The sequence below is a fragment of the Rhodamnia argentea genome, chromosome 4, assembly GCF_020921035.1.
Source record: "Rhodamnia argentea isolate NSW1041297 chromosome 4, ASM2092103v1, whole genome shotgun sequence".
NCBI lineage: Eukaryota > Viridiplantae > Streptophyta > Magnoliopsida > Myrtales > Myrtaceae > Rhodamnia > Rhodamnia argentea.
This window is the reverse complement of record NC_063153.1, coordinates 18,261,312-18,283,205: the sequence shown is the minus strand read 5'-3', so window position 1 is coordinate 18,283,205 and position 21,894 is coordinate 18,261,312. Positions and strand designations below refer to the sequence as shown.

The 21,894-nt window shown below is 40.9% G+C and overlaps 4 protein-coding genes across 6 annotated transcripts; all 4 read left to right on the top strand.

Annotated features, from left to right (window-relative positions):
- The first annotated feature begins 5,109 nt into the window (after positions 1-5,109).
- On the top strand, positions 5,110-12,491 carry LOC115744554 (glycosyltransferase BC10). 3 transcript variants are annotated; one of them, XM_048277632.1, is made up of 12 exons: positions 5,110-5,514; positions 6,535-6,595; positions 6,685-7,058; positions 8,028-8,126; positions 9,684-9,784; positions 9,885-9,956; positions 10,132-10,222; positions 10,828-10,908; positions 11,245-11,304; positions 11,396-11,518; positions 11,764-11,802; positions 11,891-12,491. In XM_048277632.1, exons 3-12 carry the CDS (start codon positions 6,705-6,707, stop codon positions 12,017-12,019), a joined length of 1,149 nt encoding a protein of 382 aa, XP_048133589.1. In that variant the 5' UTR covers positions 5,110-5,514; positions 6,535-6,595; positions 6,685-6,704; the 3' UTR covers positions 12,020-12,491. The 3 variants fall into 3 exon arrangements, with proteins under 3 accessions (XP_048133589.1, XP_048133588.1, XP_030535648.1); XM_048277631.1 differs by having other exon boundaries at positions 6,681-7,058; XM_030679788.2 differs by having other exon boundaries at positions 6,535-7,058.
- An 838-nt stretch (positions 12,492-13,329) lies between these two features.
- LOC115744498 (aspartic proteinase nepenthesin-1-like) lies at positions 13,330-14,517 on the top strand. Its single transcript, XM_030679715.2, has one exon. The coding sequence runs from the start codon at positions 13,330-13,332 to the stop codon at positions 14,515-14,517; it is 1,188 nt and encodes a 395-aa protein (XP_030535575.2).
- A 1,517-nt stretch (positions 14,518-16,034) lies between these two features.
- On the top strand, positions 16,035-17,321 carry LOC125314835 (aspartic proteinase nepenthesin-1-like). The gene is made up of 2 exons (XM_048278068.1): positions 16,035-16,186; positions 16,319-17,321. Exons 1-2 carry the CDS (start codon positions 16,035-16,037, stop codon positions 17,319-17,321), a joined length of 1,155 nt encoding a protein of 384 aa, XP_048134025.1.
- Positions 17,322-18,003: 682 nt separating this feature from the next.
- LOC115744499 (aspartic proteinase CDR1-like) lies at positions 18,004-20,817 on the top strand. The gene is made up of 2 exons (XM_030679716.2): positions 18,004-18,391; positions 19,508-20,817. Exons 1-2 carry the CDS (start codon positions 18,004-18,006, stop codon positions 20,815-20,817), a joined length of 1,698 nt encoding a protein of 565 aa, XP_030535576.2.
- The last annotated feature ends 1,077 nt before the right edge of the window (positions 20,818-21,894 follow it).

The window sequence follows — 21,894 nt, the reverse complement described above, 5'->3', positions numbered from 1 at the left end:
CTAAAATTAGAAGAGATGCGACACGAATTTTGCAAAAGAGTACTAAAAGTATCAAAATTTGTGTATGACACTCATTTTAATGTTAATTTTTTTTTTTCAACTCACTTAAGTTCTAACTTTTTGAAAAACAACCACTTAAGTGTCAACTCCGATATGCTTGGCCGAAAATCATATATGGCATTTTTTATTAATAACTTAAGCCTACATAGCTTGTCGAAAGATCCAGTTAGCAATTGAAAAAAAAGCTGAAAGTTTAAAAAATATTAAGAAATTAAAAATTAAAAAGTGAACTAAAAAACTAAAAAAAGTTATAAAAGAAAAAAAAAAAAGGAAAGGGATTGCAGTGGTGAGGGTGGAAGATGGTTAGGGGTTAGCATGGTTTCGGGATAAAATCGAAAACTTAGAACCGTAACCCACGGGGACCGGTCTAGCTCCGGGTTCCAAGATATGTAGAGTAGGTTCCAGATTTCAAAAATTGAAGAACATGTTTCAACAGATAGGTTTCGGGTTCCACTATCTAAAACCCGAACCCTGGATCTTGAAATAATTTTTTGTGTTTTTCTTGGTATATATCATCACACGATCCTACAATGTTCTATGACGTCCGATGATAAGTGCGAAATTTGAAGCCAAACAAATTTTTAGAATTCAAGTTCTAAATGTAACCTATACGGAGCTTGAAACCGCTCACATCTACTTTCCTTAGCAGTTTTAGCGTTCACTCTCATTTTGCTTAACTAAAAATGAAAAAAGAAAAGAAAAAAATTGGCGGGTTCTCGGGTATCCTGGAACCGGCATCAGAACTTGTGACAGAGTGGGTTTCAAGTTATAGGATATGACATGTAGGTTCCAGGTTCCAAAAAATGAGGAACTTGTTCCGATGGGTAAATTTTAGGCAAAACTTATAAGGAACCCGGAACCACTCACCCTTAGGAATAGTAAGAGCTCGGCCCTAAATCTTTTTTTTAAATTTTGATTTCATTTTTTTAAAAGTTAGTTTATTTATAATTTTAGAAGTGCGCGTGGGCTGATTTTTTTTAAAAATTTGCCACGCAATATTAAAAAATTTAATAATAAATGTCACGTAATCGCTTTGATCGGAATTTCTCTAATTTGACACTTAAATGATTATTTTTTCTCCAATTTAGCACTTAAGTGAGTCAACAAAAAAATATAGCACTAAAGTGAACGTCACACACAAATTTCGGCACTTTTGATGTTTTTTGCTCAGAATTTTATTGGAAGCCCAAGATGACGCGCTATTTAAAATGTCCACTTGCAATCGGTCCTATTACATGTCAATTTCGTAAATAAATTCATCGTGCTTAGCATTGCTCGTTATGCAATACTAGAAATTCAATCATAGAAATACTCATAAGGCGATTCTCCTGTCCGTTTCTCCCTCCACAAACTTAATTCCTCACGTGCACCTTCGCGTTAGAATCCTATATTTCTCCAAACAATACGTGGTATTTGAACTATCGGAGCGATTCCCCAGTGGCAGTGGCCACTCTTCCCATTTGGGAAGAGGACGGGGGGATTCGAATCCCCACATTCAGGGAGTAGGGTGAGGACGTGTGAGGAGAGAGCAAGGTTTCGTAATCTACACATGGTATATGGCACACACAACATGATTTATATAGTAAAATATGATAAGATAGAACCAGATTAAAAAAAAACTATCAGAACGATTTCCGACAATATATATATATCAGAGCGACCGATCACTATCAGTATCAACAGGGTAAATGGTCCCGTCCAATACTCGCCTTTGGTAAACCTTCACTACTGTCACGAGCCAAAGACGGTACGATCTCCCCACATTGGAGAAAAACACTTTGACCATTCAACGAATTCCTCGAAAGTATCTCGGAAGCTTTGTGGCATGGGGATGACCAATGGAATGTTGCTAGATATATAATATCGAATGAAAAGTCTAATCAAGAATCATATACTTTGACTAATACAAAAAGAAACAGGGAATGAAAAAAGTGCAGCTGTTTCCCCTTTGAGCTATGCTCCTGATCGTTAACTCCAAGAGAAAGCACACGTGCATATCATGCCCACTATAGTATGTATTGCAATTAGCTAGCAAAAGAACAATGTGCGTATCCTTGGACCAACATCTTGGGCTTTGATTTGCCTTTCGCCTTATCTAGGAGCTTGGCGTGGATTGTTATGTGTTCGCGGGGTTTATTTATTGTATCATCTTTGCTAAGCCTAATACCCAAATTCAATAGATTTAATTTTTTTTCTTCTAATTAAGTTAAACTTTGTTTCCTCAAATTGTAATTGTTGGGCACCAAATCTTGCTACAAGTCCCTATTTACTGTATCATCTTGCCAAGGCCAATACCCAAAAAAAAATTTCAATTTTAGCATATATTCCAATTATAACCAAAAATTTTTTTGTCTCATAAAAAATATCAAACTTTTACTTTTGTCCCAAATCCACCGCCTACTACTAAAAAAAACCCAACTTTAGCATATATCCCAATTATACCCAAAAAAAAAAAAATTCATAAAAAATCCTCAACTTTTACTTTTGAGCCTTTCATCCGTAATCATTGTTAGTTAATCTTGTGTGACTCTAATTTTCTCGTCGAACTTACCAATGGACTTTCGAAATTTGAAAACATCGGGTTTCATGAACGATAAGATTTGATATCGTTCGTCCAAATAATTAGAGTTCTAAGTCGGCTATTTTTTGACTCGTTGAATGTTGGGGACAATCCGAAGAGCACCTTCTTGAGTGGTTTTGTATTTCCCAGCAATGTGTAGGGGAAACAGACAATAGAAGTGAAATTATGGGTTTTTTCGTGTCGGCTTTGCTAATATGTAATTCGACGTGAAAATGCCACGTATAATTAACTAATGGTGATTATAGAAGGAAGGTTAACGGTTGTAGAATTGGGACAAAAGTAAAAGTTGTGATTTTTTATGAGACAAAAAAATAGTTTTAGATATAATTGGGATATATAGTAAAGTTGATGGTTTTTCGATATTAGGCAGGTAGATTGGGACAAAAGTAAAAGTGATATCTATATAAATATATATTTATTTATTTATTTATATTATATTCAGCCATTAGGATTAGGACAAAAGTGAAAATTTGAGATTTTTCATGAGACAAAAGCTGTGGCATCCTAGGCTTGCCACGACCACTAACGAATAATATTAATTGATTAATTAATCAAAAGACAATTACATAGGCAAATTACCAAAACACAGCACTTTATTTACTAAGACCGACCAAGATCACCTATCAACCCGGCGGCGACGACATACGATGCGGTCACTTGACCGACCAGCGCAGGTGGTCTACCCGAAACACTAGCCCAGAATTTCCCATCTAATTGCAGCTCTTTGATCGCCGACTCAACCCGCCACAGCTCCCGTACTCCTGAACCGGAAAAACCGACGACATGCAGCAACCATCGGTTGTCAACCAAGGAAAAATCAGTGACATCTTCGGCTGTACAAGACCCGGGCGGATCGATTCCGTTACACCCGCCCCATTACGCAACCAGGGGTTCACTCTGCAGCACTCGTCATCTCACGTCAACGTATTCAGAATTTAACCTCCACGAACCGGCTACCCATCGATTCCGACCGTAACAGACCCGCCACGCCTTGCCCAGCTCGCCATTCTCAGCTCTAGATGGAAGAATCTAGTGAATGAGTTAAAGAAACAGCTCACCTTAATTCACTGCAATCGCTGTCCTTGAGGTGCCGAAGCTGTTTTCCCCCAGCTTCCCTCGGTGACATCACCATTTCCAGAGAGCCTTTTAGATATAATTGAGATAGAGGCCAAAGTTTGAGATTTTTTTGGGTGTTTGGCCCAACTTGCCGTGACTAAGTTAAGGCACACAACCTTTCTACATGGTTTTTCTCTTCACTAAGCAGAAATCAATTGATAATTTAGAAAATTAATGAAGTGATTCATTACTTCATTTACCTCAAAGCTTCATTGCTTCGACAAATAGGTTTCTCAATCCACATAGCTTGCCTATATTTATAATTATGTGGTATTCCTTCCTCTACAAGCTCAAAATTTGGATTGAACAAACTAACATAGTATGAGTCAATTCTGCTCCCAATTTATTTTATGGGTTCAGCCCCTTATCCGTCAAGTTTCATATGTCGCTTTCCAATTGACCTTGCATGTGGGAGGGGATAGCTTGTCTAATGGGTCTATATAATTTTTACATACATGTGGTTTTCCTCCACCTTTAAATTCAAGTTTTTAGGTCGAACATTCTAATAAAGATCCCACGAATGGCTTCGAGAAGAATCAGAAAAGAGCTTTTTTTGCAATGAACAGATCGTACCCTGAATAAAGCTTCATGCACCAATCGAGTTTATCATTTCAGCGTTGTCACGGATAAGACATCTACGTCTTAAATACGATATTACTTTTGATAATATTGTTCGATAACGATAGAAATTGAGATTTCACAGAAGCGAGGATTTTTCAATTTTAGTATTTTTTTTATTCTTTGGGATCAACCCCATTGCGTTGCTTGTTCAACCATTCAGCACCTTGTTGTATCAATCAACAAGCGATCAAAGGTTTTATTTTCTTTGAATTGTAAGTGCTCATTTATGTCTGGTCAAACTATGGTGTTTTACACGGAAGGTTCTTGCCACCGAGATCATTCGACAAGAACAAGGTGTTGAAGATTGGACTTGGAATTTCCCCTAAAAAAAAAAATAAATGGTCTGTTTTTTCATTTATTTATTTTTTTTGTTTTAATATTTCTTTCTGGAGTTTCCGGGGGTGCGGTCAACTGGAGAAACAAATCTCGAATATGGTTGTTGACAATAACAAAGCTTGGATGAAAGCGACCGGCCGAGTCTTCGGCCAACCCGACTCGGTTGGGAAACCCGGCCCACGCGCCACGCGCGCGCGTGAGGGTGGCGGGAGGAGCCCTAAAGGGAGAAATGAAAAAATAATAATAATAATAATAATAAGCAAATGGAAGAATACTAGTCGCCGGCTGAAATTTTCCAAATTTTGCGAAAAAACGCAACGCAGAGACAAAAACGACGGCTTCTTTGGACGCTCGCTCTCTCTCTATCTCTCTCTCTCTTTCTTTCTCTTGAAGTAGTTAGGAAGGGGAGAGAGAACAGAAAGCAAGAAGCCAGAGCATTCGTAGAAACGAATCGGGAAGGAATCATATATCTTCGTCTTCCTCGAAAACTTGGGATATATTAATCGTGGGTTTCATGGGGCCAAAGGGATTTTCTCTTTTTCTTCTTCTTCTGCCATATTAGTTGAATAGTTTCTCTTCTCTCTCTCTCTCTCCCTCTTTATCTCTCTCTCTCTCTCCCAACTCTGTTTGTCTCGCTTTGCTGGTCCAATTCTCTGTTGTGCCCCAGATCTTGAACACCGATATCCAAACAGGCCCCCAAGAGCTCCAAGAGGGTTCCTTCGGATCTTTTGATTTCGAGAGCTTTAGCAATCGAGGGGGTCGCTTTGTTTTGCAGGCTCGAGAGCCGCGCGATTCATCAGGTGATTGTTCTCGTCCTCTTCGCTCTTGTTTCGATCGATTTGTCAGCTGGTCAATTTCTTGGAGAGCAGGAACGTCGTTGCTTTTTATTTTTATTTTTATTTTTTTGCTTCTCTTGATATGGGTGTTCGTGCGTTTCTTGGGTGGGGTGTCATGAGGGGAATGGCTGCTTGAATCTTGGCATTCTGTTTGGTGGGTCTGTGGGCGACTGATATCTTCCGTTTTACTTTCTGGGCGATGGAAAAAGACAATGTTTTGGGGCGTGAATAATTCGCGAGCCATTGACCATATTGGTGAGACGGAGCGTCTAAGTACGCATTGTAGACAGTCTTGTTTTGGCAGTTTAAAGCCGTTTGGAAATTGCCGGTGAATTGGTTTGACTTTTGTTCCAGGATTTGCTCTAATCCATGTCCTTGGGGTTCTTTTTTCTCTCTCTTTGCATCCTGGTTGGTTCTAGTGGTTGGGCTTATCAAGGAACTTGATGTTTTAAACAATTCCTGTTGCTTTAGATTTCTACGATTTTCTGGAACATCCATTGTCAATCGCATCACAAGATATGCAGCATGATGGTCTCGTTGGCTCGATGAGGTTTCGAGGAGATGAAAAGGCATCACTTGATGGATATATCACGTGGTTGCCTATCATGGAATCTTGCAATATCCACTAAAAAAGTTCCAAAAATGGTCTATTGACATAGGCAGAAATTTTCTACAGCTCTTTCTTATCATCCGTCTTTAGGTGTAATCTTAAACATGTTCCGTGCTTGGCTTCAATCAGCGCCCAGCATTGGCCTTGTTAGATGAGAATATAATATGCATGTTTACTTGCCCGTTGAGCTAACTAACAGGACTGGACTTGCCCATTAATTTAATGTGCTCATGTTGAAGTTTTTGTTTACTTGATCTTAAGTGCCGCTTTTGATGTACAGTCTTCTTCGTTACATTATTAGTATCCGCAAGGTATGCTGCAATCTTTGCATTAGATCATCCTGATTATCAATTCATTGCCGTCTAATATTGCAGATAAATCCTTTGCATTGAGCACCACTCGTAGTATTAAGTGGACGTCCGTCGGACAGGGGAGGTAGTATTAATTGAAATTTGAGTTGAAGGATATGGCACATTTTATGGGAAAGCTTTGATGCATTAATCTAGTCTTCTTGATGAAGACAGCTAAAGGTTGGAGATTGGGTATGGGTGATGTCCACATTTTGTCGGGCCATCGCCCTCGTCCTCCATTGAAGAAGCCAGTGTGGATTATAGTGTTGGTTTGCTTGGTCAGTATGTTCCTAATTTGCGCATACGTATATCCTCCCAGAGGCAGTGCTGCCTGCTATATGCTTTCTTCCAGAGGTTGCAAGGCTCTTTCAGATTGGCTTCCACCGGATCCTGCAAGGGAATATACTGATGAAGAGATGGCATCTCGTGTTGTGATTAAGGACATCCTAAACACACCTCCTCTTGAATCAAAGAGCCCTAAAATCGCTTTTATGTTCTTGAGTCCCGGTTCGCTACCTTTTGAGAAGTTGTGGGATAAGTTTTTCCAAGTAAGATTCCACATTTACTCTTTCTCTTCCTATATTTGCTGGCATCTCAAGCCTTTGTACCGTCAAAGATTGATAGATTCTTTTGTGGCTCTGACAATCGCTGCTTGCACACTATTGAATGAATAAGAGATGATGCTTTCTGCTGCGATTATCACTATTTGTTTGTGCATTCCGAAGTCTTTGAAGTCCCATCTGTGTGAAAAATATTTCTAAGTTTCTTGACTACCTAATGCTTGTCCCAGATATTTTTATCTTGTTTGATCAAAGAGTAACTTCCTTTGTTCTCATTATTCTACTCTTCTGGAAGAGTCTGATAAAAAAAGAAGATAATTTTTGCTGCAGGAAATTGCTTGGAATTACTGAAGGATGTTATTCTTAATGCACACAATTTTTGCAAAGCATAGTATACTTATCTATGAGTGAACATTGATGTAGTTGAAGAAAGAATAGTAGCTAAGCAGATGCATACACAATACTTTGTGCTTGTGTTCTCAGTCCGTGTTTTGCGAAGAAGAACTAGGGAGAAGCTTGCCTCCCTATTTGTTTTGATCTTCTTTTGGCATATGTGATGGCCCTACAGGTGAATGAGGTAATGTGGGTCTTTTGGGTCCTGGTGAAGATCCAGCCTTGATAGCATCATCATAACTGAGCCTTGAATATCTATTTGGTATCTTTGTCTTCTGAATACTAGGAAAATGGGCAAAGGAAATGATTGTCCTAAACTAAGCTGTCAACCGTATCTGCCCATCAACTGTTTGTTAAGGAAGGCTATGCAAATATGGTTACATATGATGTAATAAATTGGATGTGTATTGTCATTCCCTTATAAGCCTTATTCCTGGAACAATATATCAAGAATTCAGATGACTTCATTTTGGCTTATAGTTTGTTATCCCGAAATGATGGCAAATAACTACTGCTGCTTATTTTGTCTTTCTCAACTAACGATATCTCTGTCTTCTCTGTTAGGGTCACGAAGGAAGATTCACAGTCTATGTCCATGCATCAAAAGAAAAACCTGTACATGTGAGCCGTTACTTCATTAATCAAGACATAAGGAGCGACCAGGTTCAGTAACTTACTTAGCAAAATTGGTCTGTCCTTGAAAGTTCATATCCGTGTTCTGATAATCGTGCGTTGAATCTGACTGCGCAATTTTTCCAATTTAGAGGATTGCACTTTGGCACAAACCAATAAAATATGTTTGTTCATTTTTATGCCCTATCTCTCTGCATTTTTGGCTGAAGTATTATGTTCTGGTGATGAAGAAAATTGTTTCGGTAGGGGCAACTTATGTTTGTGAAGTGCAAGTTTTATCATGAAAGCCAGAAAATGCTAAGTTATATGCCAAAGAAAGATGAACGAATTAGAGAAAGAAAAGGAAAGAACAGCCTTCTCTGATCTCAGATTTTAGCTTTTCAAAGAATTTGACTGGGGGCAGACTTTTGCTTGAATAGGCTGTTCTGGCTTTTATAGTGCCTCCAGCTTGATGTGTCAAAAGAGCGAAGTGGATGGCTGATGAATCTTTATGTGGGAATAATGGCTAACAGATCTTATCTTTGCAATATCTGTGTCTGTGGGCTGTGGCAGTTAGTGATAGATGCTGTTGTGCCAAACTTGTCGTGAACTTTGCAGCATATTGCTTTTTCAAGTATGATGCTGGTGAACGTTTTTACTCAAAATGGATGCTTTAGTTGGTATCCCTTCTTTTCAGCAAATTGGTCTTTTGATTTACTAATTTGCAGATTATTCTATTCTTCCTGCTCATTTTAAATTGGTTTTTTCATCGGATAAAATTAGGAATCTGCGAATCTGGAAACTTATGTGAAATGGTTGCGGTGAAGAATTTGGTGGCTATTTGCCTAGTGCATTTTGGAGTTAATGCTCTCAAAACACACTAAATGCAAGTTTCATTGAACTTTTTTTTTTTTCAAGAAAAATCCATGGAACTTTTACCGTACAAAATTTTGTTAAGTAATTCTTTTTCTCTGTTTAGAAGCCTAAATGCATATTTTCATGGAATGGTTTTAATTGGAAGAAAAAATTACTGAGCCCTTTCTCCAGCCCCTTATTGAGTATCCTTCATAGTCTTCTTGATTGATCATTTCCAAGTTGACTGTAATAGGCTGGGCCAGAATTGGATAAATGCAGAATCAGCCAATCGGTCTAGTAGCCTGAGTTTGTCGTGTATGATCACAAACCATTTGATTCTGACATGATGGGAACAATTCTTTAAGGCTGTGAATTTACTGTAAAAATGAATTTGGTGTGTATAGATGTCAAGTTACAGCCTTCATATTCTTTTGTCTTCCTTGGAAATCTGTTTTCGTTTTCCAATTCCGATATAGTCATAGTTAGGAAGAGGTTAAGGTCAAAAGCCCAAAAAAAAAAAAACAAGGCAATCTTCTCTATACTAGTTTTTGCTGTTATGTGACAGCACCATTTTTGCTGCTTGTAGTTGTACCGATTTCATTTGTATGTACTAGTTTTTGCTATTATATGACGACACAATATTATTAATTGATGCTCTTTTCTGTATGAGTTTGGACCCCCTTATTGCCATATGGTTGTTTCTTTTTATAGATAGATAATTTTACGAAATTGGTCTTATTTTTACCTGTGCAGGTGGTGTGGGGAAAAATTTCCATGATTGATGCTGAGAGACGATTATTGGCAAACGCTCTTAAAGATCCTGATAACCAACATTTTGTGTTACTCTCGGATAGGTAATGAGGCAAAAAAATTAATATCTTCGTATCTATTGTATTTGAAAATAATTGAAGTAGCTTGCTTCTAAGATCTGATTTCTAATCTGTCTTGTTGCAGCTGTGTGCCATTGCATACCTTTGACTATGTGTACGATTATCTTATGCACACAAATATCAGCTACGTTGACTGGTAAGCACATATTGTTTTTTGTATTGTACTACGCTGCTTACTTATTTTCTGTACCTCATGGCTGCACCTCTTTAGTTGCAACTTCATTTAAGTGAGAAGGCAATCATCCTTCCAGCTACTCCTTCAAACATTGCCAAGGCGACTCATTCTCAACTATTTTCTATTTCCCATGTAGCTTCTATGATCCCGGTCCACATGGGAATGGCAGATACTCAGAGCACATGTTACCTGAAGTCGAGAAGAAAGATTTCCGGAAGGGTGCCCAGGTATGTCAAGAATGAGTGAGATGTTATGCACATTGGTATAATGGGAGTCTGAGGCCATTTTGATGGCTTTGACATGGCTGCCAGAGTGAAGTTGTATGCAATTGCTGAATTTTCATTCGGATACAACTGACGAATTTCCATTTTGACAAGATTGGGAAAGAATTGCTTTCTTTGACTAGACTTGAAGGGGATCTAAACTTTTTCAGTGCTTTTGTTCTTTGAGCTCTCAAACTTTTCAGATCAGAAGGCTAGTCTCTCTAGAAAGTGAACTTTTCCTGCACTAGCCCATACGGGCGCGGATAGGTCTTTGTTATTCTGGCGCACCGTGTATCTCATGTATAACTATCTGGCATCTCATTTCTTTGAACCTGCAGAGTATAAAGCCTGCTATTTCAAATTAACAAGTTTGTTTCTTTTTATCATTTACATTTCTTTTCAAATGGTAGTAAGTCTTGCAAAATCTAAATTTGTTTTGGGAATCTTTAAGTCTGTCTGTTTTTGTCTTGCTGCCATGTGTCTTTAGTGGTTTTTAACTTCGCATGTTGGCTTCTGAACCCAGAGTTTTTCTGGCACATATTTCTTATCAATTGCTTTGTTCTCTGCAGTGGTTCACAATGAAGCGGCAGCATGCTTTAATTCTCATGGCTGACAATCTGTATTACTCGAAATTCAGGGATTATTGTAAGGTGAATATGCTTATTCGGTTGCTTTCAATCCTATTGCCTATCATCTTGTTATTATTAGGTTTGTGGATCATAGTTTTTGCCCCTATTGCAAACATCGCCTGCATATATCCCGTTAAGATATTTTGCTTTCAAAGAGTGTTGTTCTGTTTTCTTTTGTTCCTCATTGTTTAATTATGGACATTTCTTGGCCAAATTTATCTGGGCAATTGACTTATCAGTTCATTGCATCATATTTATTTTGTCCAGTCACTTTTAAATATCTGTCATTGGAGCCATGATTCTTGAACATTCTGTGAGACAGCAAGATGTTAATTTAGCTATTCTTTACACCTACAGCCAGGTTTGGATGGTAAAAATTGCATTGCTGATGAACATTACATTCCGACCTTTTTCAGTGTAAGGATCTTCCTCTGTGTTAGAACTTCAGTTTGTGATGTCATCTCACCAATCCTCAGCATGACTAGTTTTTTCCTGCATGTGTTCTCAGATGGTTGATCCAGGTGGAATTGCAACATGGTCGGCGACGCATGTTGATTGGTCTGAGAGAAAATGGCACCCCAAATCCTACAGGGCTCAAGACATCACATACGAACTTCTGAAAAATATTACGGTATGCACAATAATTTTCCATCACTTGTACTTTTTACAAAGACGAGTGGGATACGGAGTTCTTTACTCAATTTTAACTATCATCAGACTCCACAAAAAGAAAAATGCTATCCCTCTGTGAAGTAGGAAACTGCAAAATTGTGAATTTTCCTGTTTTTGTTTGAAACATAGTGAAAATGTATGTAAATTACCTTCCCCCATTTTTCTGTTATTAGTTTGACCGTGCTTATTATGTCATTTGTGCAGTCAATTGATGTGAGCGTACATGTAACGAGTGACGATAAGGTACGCAATTTTTGTATCCTCTCGATTAATGATCTCAAATTATACATAAAAAGCCTGAACGAAAATTTTGTGACTTGGGTTTCTGCAGCATGAAGAGCAGGTAAAACCTTGTTTGTGGAATGGGGTGAAGAGGCCATGTTACTTGTTTGCGAGGAAGTTCTATCCGGAAACTTTGGACAAGCTGTTGCATCTCTTCTCCAATTATACGACATTCTGAGCTGGACATTTTTTTTTACTCGATATTCTTTGGTCGAACCGATATAGTTGCTTTCGACCCCATTCACCCTCCCTTGTTCTCAGTTGTAAATTGGCCGCATTATAAAGGCTCCTATGTTGCCCGACCCCATATCTCGAGCACAATGGCAACTTCAAGTGCCTTTTAGGGTGAGTTCATTCCCGAGGGAGGCTAACTATTTGTTAGAGCTCCCTTTGGAAGTTGCGTGGCAAGATGGGGCTTCATCTCAATATCATATCACTCCATCCTTTGGGCTTAGAAAAAGGATCGAAACGTAGAAAATGTGGGGATGGTGCAGTTAGTTCTTTTTGTAAAAGTTGCGACTATTATGTTACATATGACCCAATCATAGCGCTTCTTTTGTATTCTTGGAGGTAAGATGATGATTTTGTGACAGATGATTTTACATAGCTGAATTCCTTTTTGACTGCCTAGAGAAAAAGAAGATTTGGTTAAGAATTTTGTACCTCCTTGATCTGATCATAGCTATAAATTTTGATGTATTATTTGTTTCTTTTGTCCCTTTTGCTGGACATAATTCATGTATTTCAATGACATTAAATGCATCTTTGAAATTGAGCACAAGAAAGGGACCATATCTATTTTGGGGGACCATCCTTGTTGTGAACCATAAAATTTGTGCAATAGAACAGTCAGATGCCGAGGCGTGCCCTCGCTATGCTTACAATGAACAAAAGAGGAAAGAACCAGCCGGCCTTTGCTTGAGGGAAAGGGAGAGGGAGGGATGGAGAGAATTGCATTATCGGTTTGGACATTTCGTAGATTCAAGTGAAGGTAAGATAAGCCTGCATGTTCTGGCGTCGCCAATGCATTCAACAAAGGATGAAAGATCCGTATGTGTTTCTCAGCTGTTGATTAATAATGCCTTTAATGGTTTCTAGTTCTGGTCAAGTAGTCTTTCCTACTTGTATTATGTTTATTTATGGCCAATCCTCCCCACTTAAACTTCACTTTCAAAAATTTAAAGCCTTAGGGTTCTTGATCAGTATGAGTTTGACCACTTCTGCTCATCACTCAATTTGAACTTTAATACAAGCAGTTGGAAGCTCTCTAGTCTCTACCTTCTCCTTTCAAACTCCATGGCGACATTATTAGCATCACACCGTCCATTTCTCTCTCTTATCATAGCCATGATTCCCATTGTTCTTGCTTTCCTCTGCTTGACCACCGTAACGGCCGAAGCAATAGCCACAAGAAGCCACCGGCGATATGCCATGAAAATTATTCACCGGAATTCTGTTCTCTCTCCATATTACGCAACTGATGCGAACATGTACAAACCCGCTACTCGTGCAGTCAGAAGCTCTATGGCTCGTCTGGCCTACTTGGAAGCGAAAGCAACCGGGCGCCCTTTTGCGCCGGATGACGTCCGTGGCAGCATTGTTGCAGCAGAGGGCGCGACGCAGTTTATGGTGAATCTTGCGATAGGCCAACCCCCCGTGCAGCAGCTAACGACCATGGACACGGGGAGCGGCTTGTTCTGGATCCAATGCCTGCCTTGCACAAAATGCTTCGAGCAATCGAGCCCGCTTTTCAATCCTTCCAAGTCCTCAACGTACGCGAACTTACCGTGCACTTCTCCTTACTGCACCTACTTGCCTCCGGGCGACAAATGCGACCCGGTCAACTATTGTAAATTCTCTAACCACTACCTCGATGGAATCACCGTGAGAGGGCTCTTCGGCATGGAGACACTAACGCTCGAGACGCCCGACGAGGGGGAAGCGAAGATCTCGAACATGGTCATCGGGTGTGGCCACGACAACGATGGTTACAATGACCAGCCTAGTGGGATCATGGGGCTTGGCCCTGAGAATGTGTCTCTGGCTACTAAAATGGGGTCTAAGTTCTCTTACTGCATTGGCAGCTTAAAAGACCCTCACTATGCTCATAGCCAACTGATTTTAGGTGATGATGCTGTGATGGAAGGGGACTCGACCCCATTGGAGGTCTTTAATTACCTCTACTTCCTAACTTTGGAAGGAATCAGCGTCGGAGTGAAGATGCTCGACATCAACCCTGCAGTGTTCCGGAGGACACCATCCGGCACGGGTGGCGTTGTCATCGACTCTGGAACCACGATCATCCTCCTAACACAGCAAGCATTCGATCCTCTCAGCAACGAGGTCGAGAGGCTGCTGAATGAGTCTTTTGAGCGGGTCGAGAACCCGTACAGCCCGTCCGACTTGTGCTACAAGGGAAACATGAGCCGTGACCTCACCGGGTTCCCCGTGGTCGCGCTCCACTTCGCTGGCGGAGCCGATCTAGGACTAGATGTGGAGAGCTTTTTTCATGAGAACGGACCAGGTGAATTCTGCATGGCTGTTTCCCCTTCCGGTTCTGACCTCAAGGAGTTGAGTGTGATTGGAGTGATGGCTCAACAGAGTTATAACATTGGCTATGACATTGGAGGGAAGAAAATTTTCTTCCAGAGAATTGACTGTGAACTTCTAGAGTAGCACCTGTAAATGCATCAATCAATATGATAAAACCAACTTGTGTGGATCAGATCTGTTCATTCTGTTCGTTATATTCCCTCCAGAGTCCAGACAGTGTTAGATTAAGGTTTTAGCCTGAGTGAAAAATGAGCTTCCTCACAAAACAGGGGATGATACCAGCTAACCTCAGTGTGCATAAGTAAAGGCCCAAGACAAACCAGCATCAGAGATCTATTCAGAGGTCAAAGAGACTATTTTTCCCTTTGCTGTAATGTAATGATCTGAGGACCAGGGAAGCAAATTTGGTCTGGTGTGTATTGAAGCTACGTCATTAAACTATGCCATCCACATTGAAATTAAGGGTGCATTTGATTGGCCAAAAATTCCATGAAAAAGTGATTTCCTAAAAATCATTTTTCAGGAATACAGGAAACTGTTTGTTTTCTTTTATTTTGTGATATATTACCAAAGACGTCTCTAGTGTTTGTTTCTCATTTGTAAAATAATTTCGATCCCATGATTTTGGCCAAACTATAAAAATTCAAGCTTTAGTTTTTTCTAATTTATATATATAATTTTTAATTTTATTTTTTTGTCTTTTTCTTCTTTCTCCGCCAATCGCCAATGACTAGCCACATGAGACGGCCGGCGAGCTCTAACTTGCCAAGCGATCGGCAAGGTCGAGCCTTGCCAAAATCTAACGAGGCTCAACCTCGTATGGCCCAACAACCGACGGCTGAAGAAGGGAAAAAAAAAAGTTAAAATTTTTAAAAATATAAAATACATAAAAACAAAAATAAAAATTTGAGAGAAGTAATTTCGAAAAGTGTTTTCACTTCTTCAGATTGGGGAGTTCACTTTCCTAATTTTATGCATGAATTTTTCACTGACTGGAAAGTATTTTCCGTTAATTAAATCATTTCTGGTGAACCAAAATCCGGAAAACCAATTCCTGAAAAATATTTTCACTCAAACAAATGCACCCTAAGAGTTTTTGAGGGAACTAATTTTCTCTTGGTATCGACTCTTTAGAGATCATGCTCAGATAGATCAAAGCCTTACACCTTATACAGTTATATTTTAGAGTTGGCATGAGAATTGACAACGTATGTCTTGAAGCCAATTAATGACTTCATGTTGACGCAATTTGGCATGGTGGGTATACCACAGTGATCTTCATTTAATTTCGATGGTTAACTTGATTCTCATAACGCATATATGGCACACCTTAGTCTTAATTATTGATACTTTCTGGATTATGGTCAAGGTTTTGGAATTACTATGCAGGAAATGCACCTTAAGCATGGAAAAAGATGACAAAGCTCTCAATCTGAAGTCCATCTTTGAAGAGGGTTTGCCAAGACTCACGTCAAAGAACATTAATGCGAGATTAATTAAATGATTTTTAGCCTTTTCTGTTCAGTCTTTTAGATTATGGTCCTTAGTTAATAATGCTTGGTTAGTCAAACCACCTCTTAATAAATAGAGGGAGTGTTCCTTCAAAGCCATTTCAACCACTGTCAATGGCCAACACTAAAATGGCAATCTCTTGCTGCCTCGGCCTCTTCCTCCTGTTATGCGCAGTCGAGATCGTCCCGCCGTCCTCGGCCAATGCTGCTCCTGATACTGCCTCAAAGAACCCTTCGCGACTAGCCATTAGACTCATCCACCATGATTCTGTTCCATCTCCGTATTAAGACCCGAACATCACTGTCTACGAGGAAGCTGAACGGGCCGTCGAAGGCTTGGCAGCGCGCATTAGCTCCTTAGGCAGAAGAGTTACTAGTCCAGGCAATGGGATCCCTGTCGGTCTCATTGCCAGCAACTGGAAAGTCGGGTTCCTCGCCAAGGTATCCTTCGGCAAGCCGCCAGTACCGCAACTTGTGCACGTCGACACCGGAAGCCTCCTCTTCTGGATACAGTACATACCTTGCACACAGTGCTTCAACCAATCCTCTCCGGTTTTCGGTCCCACCAGATCATCGACGTACTACAACTTGCCTTGCGACTCACTTGATTGTGAACATTCTCTTGGCAAGTGCAATCGTTACAAGGAATGCTCTTACAATTATTCGTATGCCAGAGGAAGCACCATCCGTAACCTCGCCTCTGATGTAGTGAGCTTCGACGGAAGATTGGTGGTTCCGGTTAGAGTGTTGGGGTGCGGCCACATAAACGTTAACAGCACTAGGGATTGGCAAGAAAGCGGCGTACTGGGCTTAGGATTCGCTCTTTACCCGTCTCTCGTGGTACAATTAGGGTCGAAATTTTCCTACTGCATAGGCAACATAACCGACCCCAAGTATCCACAAAATCAGCCGATCCTCAGCAAGGGTTCAGCAATGGAAGGCGATTCAACGGTCCTCGAGACATTCCAGGGTCACTACTATGTGAACCTCCAGGGCATAAGCGTCGGGGAGAAAATGCTAGACATCGACCCACAAGCGTTCAAGCGAAGTCCGTCCGGTGAAGGCGGGGTATTGGTTGACATGGGATCGGTGCTGACTTGGCTGAAGACGGATGGCTACGTTCCACTCCAGAACGAAGTCCAGAGCTTGCTCGACAAGCAAGGCCTAAGGAGGGTCAAATATGGGCATGACCCGGCGATGCTGTGTTACGTGGGGACAGCGGAGAGAGAGGTGAGTGATTTTCCAGTCGTGGCGCTTCATTTCGATGGCGGGGTCAAGCTGAACATGACGGCGAAGAGCTTCTTCTTCCAGAGAAGGCCGGGATTCTTTTGCATGGCAGTGGCCGAGAGCCAACTGAGTCTCAAGGGCATGTCTCTAAGCGGAACGTTGTCTCAACAACATCATAATCTCGGCTAAGACATTGCTCAAGGGAAGATCTACTTGAAAAGAATTGAATGTGAACAGCTTGCTGAATGGCTTGGTTGTCAAGTCAGTGTTAACAAGAACAGTGACGCAATAATTTATGCTCCTGTTAAACTAGATTTAGCATTAGTCCCTCAAGGCTATGCAGTGAGCTCTCTTCTATCAATCTGATGAATCGAACATTACTTAAAGAACATTCATCAAGCTCAGGCTAATTCTCGTATAGGTGACTACTAAAAAAGCACAACAGGCGACACCGAAACCGTCCTTGAAACATTCAGCGACGGCATCTGTCCCGTGCGCCAAAATACGACGGTCGAGAAAAAAATTAGATTATGGTAATGGCTACTGCAATGACATTATCTTGTTTATTTGTCCTTCTAATCTGCATCATCAATGTCATTTCGACGTACCTGGCTAATGTCGCTTCGTCCCAAACTACCCCGGTTGAACCACAGGATTAGCCATCAAGCTCATCCACCGCAATTCTATTCGATCTCCATATTACAATCCAAACGCCACCGTTTCCGAGCGAGCTGAATGTGCCATTAACTGTGCGCCCGCCCGCATCTGCTCTTGGAGCAGAATAATCACCACTCCAAATGACGACGACGTTCATGCCGGCTTAGTCGCAGCCGGTGGCACACTCGGGTTCCTTGCCAATATATCCATCGGTATGCCGCCGGCCCCGCAACTCGTGGAAATTGACACGGCAAGCGACCTCCTTTGGTTTCAGTGCCTGCCCTGCACTACTTGCTTCAAGCAATCTCCTCCTCTTTTCGATCCCGCCAAATCGTCGACCTACTCCAATATCCCTTGCGGTTCCGAGGATTGTAGGATTTCTCGTGGCAAGTGTGACGCATATAACAAGTATTGCCTTTACCAGAGGTCGTATCTTGACGGAACCTCCACGGCCGGTAACCTCGCCTCTGAGCAAGCAACCTTCGAGACTTCCGACGAGGGCACTATAAGGGTACCGATTAAGGTGTTCGGATGCGGCCACGTGAACAAAGACACTGTGGATGCGCAAGAAAGTGAGATATTAGGACTAAGTGAAGGTTATGGTACGTTCCCAACTCCGGTTAGACATGCATAGTTTTTATCTGCCTTTTTATTTCTGATTTCTCTGGGGGGCTTTCGTTATCAGCTGGTTTTTGGGAGGACAATTGCCCAAAAAGTCATTTACCATGTTTCAATTGCCAAAAAAGTCAATTAACAAAAAAATCATTTCAGACATGTATGGATGTCAATTTAGTCCTAAATCTTTTAATTGGGTCAGTTTAGTCTTAAGTCTTGTAACGATTTGCTAATATAATACTTCCGGTCAATTTTAATCGAAAATCGTTGATATGACATTCCACTCAACAACAATTGTTCCCACATGGTGGCTAGGATGGCTCGTGTAGACGTGCACAATTGTAGCAATTTTTTAAAAACTTTTTTATCTTTTTTATCTTTTTCTTTTCCTACTCTTTTTCTTTTTCTATCCTATTGCCCTCCAACAATCGCTAAGCCTCAATGATGGCTCGCAAATTCGTCGGCCACAACCGAGGGCCACTCTCACCGGCATCTAGGGAGTGTCCTAGCCCTTGCCATTGCCAGCCATTACCGAGGCCCCGGTGGCGGACGAAAATAGAAAAAAAAAACGGAAAGAAAATAATTTAGAATTTAAAAAAAAAAATTGATAAAATCATTCATATCAGCTGATCGTATCATATAAGACGGCAATTTCTTGCCAAAATTGATTTAAAGGGTTATATTGAAAAATTATCAAAATATTTAAGACTAAAATTAGTTCAATTGAAAGGTTTAGGACTATATAAAAGATTTTAGACTTTTTTAGTAATCTGATTCTTATTTGGATATAGGCAACCCGAGTAAATGCCGATGCAATGAATATCACGAAGAGAAATAGGAATAATGGTAGGGTCCTCCCTTTTGGACAACAATTTGGCCATAAATGACGCATGCACTCCTCTTTTTTGACCAACAATTTGCCACAAAAAGACCCATGCATTAATTGCAACTCCTTTAAGCACCCATATATATATAAAGCAAAGACCTGCTCTGTTCAACATCATTTGTACCTCGTTTAAAGACCAAATGGCTCTGAAACTGACATTGTCCTGTGGTGTCTTCCGTCTTCCTTCTGGTGTCTCCAACCAATATCATCTCATCAGCATCCTTAACTCATGGTGCTTCCAAGACCAAACCCATGAAACCTCCGCGATTGGCCATGACACTTGTCCACCCTGATTCTATCCATTCTCCTTATTACAACCCAAACGCCACCGCCTACGATTTAGTTGAACGTGCCATCAATGGTTCAATTGCGCGCATTCTCTCCTTGAGCAAACGAGTTGCTGGTCCAAACGACTATGCCTTCCGTGCCGGTCTTATTGCAGACAATAGGGGAATTGCGTTCATCATGAAGATACCAGTCGGCACACCACCGGCACCACAGCTCTTACTTATCGACACAGGAAGCGACCTCTTCTGGTTTCAGTGCAAACACTGCATCTCCTGCTTCAAACAATCTGCTCCTCTCTTCGATCCCGCCAAATCCTCATCGTACTCCAATATCCGTTGCAACTCTGCTGCATGTGCTCATTCCACAGGCGAGTGCGACAGAGATAAGGCATGTTGTACTTATCTCTTTTCATATGTTGATGGAGCCGGCACACGCGGTAACTTTGCATCTGAAAACGTGACTTTCGAGACATCTGATGAGGGAACGATGGTAATACCAATTAGAGTGGTCAGATGCGGTCATGAGAATAAGGGCAGCGTCGATGGGCAAGTAACGGGCACATTAGGGTTAAGTTATCATTACTACGCATCTCTTGTTCAACAGGTAGGTTCGAAATTCTCCATCCGCATAGGCGACATACATGACCCGCACTATCAGTATAATCAACTGGTCCTCGGGGATGATTCAGTGCTCGAAGGCCATTCCACAACCCTCGACATGTATGGGGTTCACCATTACGTGAACCTCCAAGGCATAAGCGTCGGCGAGACCAGGCTAAAGATCGATCCCGGAGCATTCAAAAGAGCGCCTTCTGGACATGGCGGAGTTGCCTTAGACTTGGGATCGGTACTGACATGGCTGAAGGGAGATGGTTATGTCCCACTGCACGATGAAGTTCGAAGATTGCTTGACCCACGCTTACGTCGGGTGGAATACGGGCACAATCCGGAGTTCTTATGCTATGTTGGGACGATGCAGAAGGATCTACAACAGTTTCCAGTTGTAACGTTCCGTTTCGAAGACGTGGCCGAGCTAGTCCTCGACATCGACAACATGTTCTTCCAAGTGAAGCCAAACATGTTTTGCATGACAGTGGTTCAATCGGATGTCAAACTTCAGGTTTTGACCCTAATTGGAGTGTTCGCACAACAGTTCCATAATATCGGGTATGACATTCTAGCAAGAAAGCTCTTCATTCAAAGGATAGATTGTGGCCTTCTGGATCGTGCTTTTCCGTGACTTTGTTGTAAACAAAAGCTATAAGTTAGTAATAATCGATTCTGCATTCGATCTCTCGAGTAAAATCAGAGGAAAATGACTTTCTAGGGAGAAACTTATCTCCCACCAAGAAACAAAAACCATCACTAATTCATTAATGTTTGGATAAGGATGAACGTCCCACTTTGTCCAGTATTAAATGCAACTCAAATATGGAAAATAGAAATCAATGGTACTTGATTTCATCAGATAACTAAATGCAACTTTTTACTGGGAGATTCGCGTAAAAATAGTAGGTAAAATGTAGAAACGACAAGCATACCTCGTAAAAGGCTAATGTTGTATCATTTATGCGGTCATGTATCGGGTTTTCACTAAAGAGGTATCGTCATTCTTGTTTCTCAATTAAAATTTCGATAAACCGCAAACAACGTAACTAGGCTGTAACACCACAATCAGCGTAACATCTTCGTATAAGCACCAATAAAGTCCTTTTGAGAGACATGTCGTTTCGGCCTAGACATGAAAAGCTTAAGAGGAATTAAAGTTTGTCTTCCGATCAGATCGGATGAATGTCATTTTTTCGTCATTATTCCGTAACGTGACAGTGAACGAACCCTTAAATAATGTCTTTCTTTTGCAATTTTCTGAAGTTGGTTTTTTCTTTTCCCCCTTGCTTTTGAATTTAGCTCGAAATTATTAAGTGGGCCAATAGTTGCTTGATCACCATGTCGAGACAATCGATGCCGAAGCCCCACGGTCTCTCCCAAGTCATCGCAATTAAAGACTTCTTAATCATCACCTACAAATTCTACACCAAACGCCATTGCCCTCCAATCACCAAGAGCTGGTCGGCAAGCTTTCCCATTTGAGAGTGGACCATTTCAAGAAACCGACAAAGGGTAAAGAGAAGATTAATCACAACGGCTTATGGGTGGAGACATTAATTAATTGGGCGCCAGGAACAAGTTGTGTGGAAACTGCTGATGACATGAACCCAGAAGTAAATGCCATGATATTCGAACTTCTGCTTCTGAGCAATCCTTTAGAAGAATCGGCACTGCCTTCTTATCATTCTAACACTGAGAATCATTCTGA

Excerpts from the sequence above, each read along its gene's own strand:
- LOC125314835 (XM_048278068.1), top strand. The coding sequence starts at position 16,035 with ATGGCAATCTCTTGCTGCCTCGGCCTCTTCCTCCTGTTATGCGCAGTC. Across the intron at positions 16,187-16,318 it reads CATGATTCTGTTCCATCTCC|CAACTGGAAAGTCGGGTTCC; the intron begins GTATTAAGACCC and ends TCTCATTGCCAG.
- LOC115744498 (XM_030679715.2), top strand. The coding sequence starts at position 13,330 with ATGTACAAACCCGCTACTCGTGCAGTCAGAAGCTCTATGGCTCGTCTG.
- LOC115744554 (XM_030679788.2), top strand. The coding sequence starts at position 6,675 with ATGAAGACAGCTAAAGGTTGGAGATTGGGTATGGGTGATGTCCACATT. Across the intron at positions 10,909-11,244 it reads AATTCAGGGATTATTGTAAG|CCAGGTTTGGATGGTAAAAA; the intron begins GTGAATATGCTT and ends TTACACCTACAG. Across the intron at positions 11,803-11,890 it reads ATGTAACGAGTGACGATAAG|CATGAAGAGCAGGTAAAACC; the intron begins GTACGCAATTTT and ends GGGTTTCTGCAG.
- LOC115744499 (XM_030679716.2), top strand. The coding sequence starts at position 18,004 with ATGCCGCCGGCCCCGCAACTCGTGGAAATTGACACGGCAAGCGACCTC. Across the intron at positions 18,392-19,507 it reads AGGACTAAGTGAAGGTTATG|CATCCTTAACTCATGGTGCT; the intron begins GTACGTTCCCAA and ends TCATCTCATCAG.